General features: G+C 43.6%; 1 protein-coding gene across 1 annotated transcript in view; it reads right to left on the reverse strand.

The window, feature by feature from the left end:
* Nucleotides 1-265: 265 nt before the first annotated feature.
* Nucleotides 266-7,119, reverse strand: part of DPYD (dihydropyrimidine dehydrogenase) — a gene marked incomplete at both ends in the record, with an annotated part of 117,121 nt that continues 110,267 nt past the window's right edge. The window contains one exon of the mRNA XM_010017593.1: nucleotides 266-430. Coding sequence (XP_010015895.1) covers nucleotides 266-430 — 165 coding nt within the window. The remainder of the gene's footprint in view (nucleotides 431-7,119) is intronic.

Genomic DNA, 7,119 nt, shown 5'->3' on the forward strand with positions numbered 1-7,119 from the left:
TGGGATCAGCTCTTCCCCTTGATATTATCTATTGGAATGCAAACATCAGCCTAACAAAAAATCACGACCACTCTCTGTTTCTATACAGTCATTTCACAGGATCTTCTGTTACAAAGATGATTTGGAGGGACTTTTCTGTGTTCTAATAACAGATATGTCAATAAAGCAACTGGCATTCTGCTTAATGAATACTAAATAGGTGAGCTTTCACACATCTATAAACCGGAGATTCTACCTAAGCACTGTAAGACTGAGTGGTCCTTACCTGGTTTGGAAAGTCAGCCTTCAGTTCAGCAATACTTTTACACCAATATGCTGCTGTTTTCTCGCTGATCAGCTCAATGTTTAGGAAAGAGCTTTGGCCTGGGCCGTACATAGGACCTGAAGTAATTCCACGCACAATCCTCGGAGAAACGTTAGTCACAATGTCCTGCAAAACAGTGGAACCTTTCAGATTGATTTTGGAAAGTGAGGTAGAGATCATACAATCATAGACTGGTTTGGGTTGGAAAGGACCTTAAGATCATCTAGTTCCACCCCCCCTGCCATGAGCAGGGACACCTCACACTAAACTATGTCGCTCAAGACTCTGTCTAGGACATAAGATGAATGTAAACATACTAGGTGTTTCAAAACATCTACTGTTATCACATCAGTATTTGTAGCGACAGGACAAGGGGTGATGGGTTCAAACTGGGACAGGGGAAGTTCAGGTTAGATCTAAGGCAGAAGCTCTTCCCTGGGAGGGTGCTGAGGCGCTGGCACAGGGTGCCCAGAGAAGCTGTGGCTGCCCCATCCCTGGCAGTGTTCAAGGCCAGGTTGGACACAGGGGCTTGGAGCAACCTGCTCTAGTGTGAGGTGTCCCTGCTCTTGGCAGGAGGTTGGAACTGGATGATCTTAAGGTCCTTTCTAACCCAAACCAGGCTGGGATTCTATGTTTGACACACTTTTGGGGGTGAACCTATGAACCTGACTTAACAGCAGAGAAGCTGGTGGGCAACACCTCTTTGCACTTGTGTAGGACACTGCCAGGGATGGGGCAGCCACAGCTTCTCTGGGCACCCTGTGCCAGCGCCTCAGCACCCTCCCAGGGAAGAGCTTCTGCCTTAGATCCAACCTGAACTTCCCCTGTTTAAGCTTTAACCCATCACGCCGTGTCCTATCGCTCCAGTCCCTGACGCAGGGTACCTCTCCAGCATCCTTGTAGCCCCCTTCATCACAAATGAAAGCATATGATTAAGAGAGCTCAAAATACAACCCCCCACATTATGGCCATTCAGATCAATATTGCAAAGCACAGCATTCCCAAAGGTCAACACGAGGGTAGCACCCATTTGGAAGCATACAGTACATACTCAGAATGTTGACTTGTTTCATAGCCTTAATGAAGCTGCAATGTCACCGTATCTATAGCACCACAGAACCGTACATTCTGACACTGCTTAAAACAAGAGCGGAACATCGATGGCAAAATGTTCCTTTTGCCAATTTCCAATTAGGAATCATTTTGAGTAAAGGTCATTTATTTCCCAATGTATCAGAATGATTTGTTTAAGTACCCCTCCTCGCCATCTTGTCATTTCTAGTGAGATAACATGAACCTCCATTAGTATATAGCAATTAAGGTCAATTTACATATTTTAATTAAGAACCATCCCATATAAAACAATTAGGGTAATAGGCACACTAACTGGATTTCATAACATTTGGACGTTTTTCCAACTAGATAGACAGGAAACCTTAATTAGCATTAATTAGCACTGATCTGCATATGTTTGATAAGGCATACCCTTGCCACAAAAGATTATTTATTCCTGAATCTGCCAAACGCTGCAGTTACAGAGGATAAAGGGACTTTTCTTCACATTGTATGTAAATTTGAGGCAATCTTCATTTGCTTATAAAGTTGAGTTAATCATTATACAGTAAATATGCACTAATATTTTATACTTGTAGATAATTACATGTCCATTTACATATGTAGGAATCACACAAAGTAATCTCCCCAGTTCATCTCTTTTCAGGCCTCATAAGTCTGGAACATGGACATGACAATAATCCCTAATTTTCCCATTATATTTTCCCTTCATCACAATAGCTTCAGCTGGCTCTCAACAGATGAGTTCTATTTGTCAGGAAGAAACAACTCAGAACACGTTCTGAATGTGTGCAAACCAAGAAGACAAGTACACTGCCCTCGCTCCCCAGACAAACCACAGAGATGGTTCTTTATGCAGAAGAACCATTTCCATCAGTTTACTCCACGTTATCCTCTTGAGTGTTTCCTTCCTTTTAAATGGCTTCAGGGGAGCTTGTGCTTTGACTTGATCCCAGAAAGCTTTTCAGACTTACAGCCAGTGCTATCACACCATCCAGCATGAGAAAAAACAGCCAATGGCTTAAACGCTGGCACACAGACCTTACTCCTGCAAGCACAGGGTGCACGTGGTCATACGCCAACAGACACGAGCTACTCTGACCATGCTACAAGAGGCCATGAGCTCCCTTTTACCACTCGAAACAGTCAGAAGCTATGCAGCTCCAGCAGTATGGCACCAAGCCTCAGCTCACAGCCTGGCTGTTGCTGGGAACTATTATTCTTGGGTTCAGTGGAAGTTGTGGTAAGATGCATGCGGCATCATTTCCATTTCGTGGCTGGCTTGTGCATGTGTGTGTGTGCCAGGCAATGCCTGGAGCCACCTAGGGTGCTGTGCGGTACCTCACTACGCGCGTGTTTCGTTCTTCTTCCAGTCGCTCTCATTTTACTAGAGGCAAGAATTCACAGACTGAGATATCACAGCCTGGATCATACGTCGGCTGGGACACTCACAAAGCCTCACTCTGCTTCTGTGCACCGCCTGCCTTGGGGCTCCAGACAATCTGCTCTCTTCTAAGCACAGAGACCTCTGTTTAGACCCTGCGCCTGCTGCCGCATCCTCATGGCTTTGACTCCCTCTTTCCCAGAGCTCAGTCATAGCCAACACCTGAGTGACAATTTATCCCGCAAAGCTGCATCAGGAAGTGCACAGACTTTGCAAACTGTCCCAAAAGCAGCCACTCTTCCCTTTAGTGACCACGAGAGACACCCAGAGCCACACGACACAGTAAACACACATACATCTCTCTTCCTACACCTCCCCACTCTTGAATTTTCCTTGAGGTTTTGTGAGATTCCCTTTGGTGCTCAGGGACCTCCCGTACCAGCAGACAGCTGCTCCTTCAAATGGCAGCTTCCACTGCCTGTGTGTCCCAGGAACCCTCCACTGTGTCCATGCATCACTTTATGTTTCCAGACCAAGCTGCTTCTGCTTCCAAAAATCCTTCCTGGCTTTGAAATCCAAATATTACCACCTGGCTGCTTTGTCTTGATTCCTCCCAGGAGGGATCTGCTGTCCTTATTGAAGATCCCGCTCCTCGTTTGCCTCTCCTAGCTCAGCATAAACTAGATGGAGAGAGTCTGTAATGACTGACACGCCGGCACCTCTCCTGTCTCGTTAGCACACGACAGCCCCAGACACAAGGAGGTTTGCAGTTCATGGAAGCACAATGGATTTTGTAACTTAGGTGATGATTCAAGGAATCTGCCTCTGTACGTGCAGAATAGAATCACACAAGAGACAGAAAACTGTCTCTATGAGATGAGTGTGAAATACCTACACAGAGCTTGCCTCTCCACCACCTTCCGTTCCTGTTTCCTGCCACAGCTACAAAACAGGGAGAGAGTTAGGCAAAGGATCTCTGGACTGGGCTTAGCCCTTCAGTCTTACGAGGGAATTTCCCTTGCTCTAAGACGGGAAGTTCTCGGGGCTGGCCAGTAGCTACCACTGTCTTCAAAACAGCAGGTAAGTCCAGAGCAGCATTGGGTTGGTCTAGATGACCTTTGAAGATCCCTTCCAATCCAAACCATTCCATGATTAAATAGCCGTAGTGCTCCAGCCCATGGGGTTTGTGACAAACCATCTCCTGGTGGTGTAATAGAGCACTGATTTTCCCTGTTTGTAGGAACTGTGTGGCCAAATACTGGCGCTGATCCCTTTTCTTTTCGGAAACCTCAGCTTTTCCTAAGATCCCAGCTAGAATTTGCAATAGAAGGGTTGTGTGCATAAGAAGCCACAATGAGACTGGAGCGAGAAGGTTTGAAGCTCAAAACTTCACTTTGACTCAAAGAAAAAGCTTTGACTGCTACAAAAAGATGACCCAACTGATGAGTGCAAGTGAACGTTGAGGTCCACGTACAGGAACAGAGAATTTCTTCAGACTCCAAAATGAATCAAGTATCTTTCCTCCCCATGCAATGGAAGCAATAAACAGTCCTTGGGGAAGATAGTACACAGCTTTAATGTACTCTGAAGACCAAGGATGGAAGACTTTTAATAAAGAGCAACTAGGGGAGAACAAAGGTTTTATCTGACCACACTAAAAGACAAAGCTACGTAAAAATTGAGTCAACAAAATATCACTGGCAAAGATAAACAGAATAGCCCATAGAAAATTAATTTGTTTCATGGGGAAATCATAGAATCCCATAATGGTTTGGGTTGGAAAGGACCTTAAAGATCATCCAGTCCCAACCCCTGCCACGGGCAGGGACACCTTCCACTAGAGCAGGTTGCTCCAAGCCCCTGTGTCCAACCTGGCCTTGAACACTACCAGGGATGGGGCAGCCACAGCTTCTCTGGGCACCCTGTGCCAGCGCCTCAGCACCCTCACAGGGAAGAGCTTCTGCCTTAGATCTAACCTGAACTTCCCCTGTTTCAGTTTGAACCCATCACCCCTCGTCCTGTCGCTCCAGTCCCTGATGAAGGTCCCTCTGCAGCATCCTTGTAGCCCCCTTCACACACTGGAAGCTGCTCTGAGGTCTCCAGCAGCTTCTCTTCTCCAGGCTGAACAGCGCCAGTGTTCTCAGCCTCTCTTTGTATGTCTTGCAAATTAATCTTGCAAAATTAATGTAGACTTGGGGATTAGGGAAACTATTCAGTACGAGAGTACAGCAAAACAACCTGCTTTGGGGGCGTCAATGTGAACGAAGAGAAACACAACAAATGGAATCAAGGGCCAACTGTGAAGCATGAATATTTCAGTGACTGAATTACTTCTTCTGCCTCAAAAGCTGATTCTTTTCCCCAGAAGTGCACACCAGAAACAATCATATCAGTCCCTCAAATAGACCTGGCTCAGGACATCACCTGAGAAAGCCGTGTTACACAGATAAAAGTGCCAATATCCTCTTGCTTTTGGAATCCCCTTTTCTGAGTATGAACAATTAGGGTATTCTAGTAACTTGAGACTGAGTTAGTCTGCATTACACATATAGTTGATTAATTGTTGATTAATTAATTAACAACCTAAGAAATAAAGACTCAAGGCATTGATCAGGCCCCATTTGCTCTAATAATCTCTGAACTCTGCAATCGGATCATTGAATTTGAAACTACTCAAGTCTGATGGGCTGGGAGGTTTCAGACAGCATCTTAAAGACAAAGCCCAAACACTCAGCAGTTTCTAGGCAGTCACATTTAAACAAAGGTGCAAATCAATACGTCAGCCCGTGCCTTACGAGTCACTCTACAACTTGGTTTGCTTCACACTGTCCACACTTGCAGTTAATCATTGCCACTGAGATTTGTATTGTAAAAACACAACCATGTTGTTCAAACTGAGAGATGCTCTTCTGTTTGGGCAGCAGGGAGATCTTCAGTTTTAAGAGATCCAAAGGGGTGCTCAGCACAGTGTTAGATCATGCGATAATACATTCATTGTGTGTTTCTCCTAAACTAATCAGCAGAGAAATAATTCACATTGTGAATATTAAGGTTGTCATCTGTAGGCGTGGAAGTTAATGGCCCATAGAAATGAATCAAGCCATTCACCTCTCTTCTCAGAGTTATTGTTTTAGGGGAATCAAGAAGACAGCTCTCCATTAACTGAGTTCACTTCTTCATAATCATGTCTCCTAGAAACTAAAAAAGACATCGTTTGGAGACAAATGTAAGCAAAAGACTATGTAAAAGCAGTCTCCCAAGAGGTATTCCACAACCCCTTGCCTAGTCAATTAATGTACCTGTAGTAGGCAAACATACTAAAGAGAACCAAAAGGATAAACTGTATAATTTTTCATATCAAAGCTCTGATACGTGCTTCTATCGATTCACAGAGCTTGAAACATTCTTTTTCAGCCCATTTTTCCCTAAATAGTACAGCTAATGGTATTTTAATGAACACTTGAGATAATAAGGTTGCTTAAGAGAACACATAGGCATTTATATTTTGGATATGGAAAGAAAACTAATTAATTGTACCTTTAATTAATATATTAACCAGTTGTACAAGTATTCACTCCTGAATTACAGGTGTTCTGCACTGGAAATATCTGTGTTTGAATAAGACTTTTGGATTTAAATAACACATTTAATCACGCTATAACAACTGCTAGCATGTGATTTCTTCACTCTGAGAAGCTTCTACGAGAGACAGAGAACTTGCCTTGCAGCACTGGCTCCCAAAGTCAATGAAAGTCACTGCATACTTCAAATGAAGCTTTTCTCATCTTTAACTTATGAAAGCAGATAGGAATTAGTGACCACTGTCGGTTTCTTTTCATTAATATGAGAAAAAGATTTAACACAGTGAGCAGATTACTATTTCTAACAAAGTTAATTTATTTGACCTTCCTTTCTTCTAGGGAGGGAGGGTATTGTACTCGCCAAGTGGAGTATGTGTCTGTACTTTCCCAGGGTCACTGCTTACTAGATGTCAATATGAACACCAAGGCTGTCACACTGGCCTCTTTGTGATGATCTAAATAAATACCTTATTAAGGTAATTTTAGTCAAACATTTCAAACAGCATACTCAAAGGTAGTAGACAGTAAACTGCAATGTGAAAAAAGCCCAAATGCTTTGCTATGTTCAATATACCACCTTCTTTACTTGAACAACAAACTGCCGTAGCTGAAATGCAGGTATTTAAGCAAATTATGATGTACTTCTTTCCCCCACACTTTCAAAGCTGTATTGAATAGGCTGTAGAGACTTCAAAACACTGTACGTGTGAAATGGCTTTAGACCTTCTATTCTAAATGCTTTAATCGACCCCCAACATCAAGATTGAGTTTTCCCT

Source organism: Nestor notabilis, unplaced genomic scaffold (assembly GCF_000696875.1).
Source record: "Nestor notabilis isolate BGI_N333 unplaced genomic scaffold, ASM69687v1 scaffold2887, whole genome shotgun sequence".
Lineage (NCBI taxonomy): Eukaryota > Metazoa > Chordata > Aves > Psittaciformes > Psittacidae > Nestor > Nestor notabilis.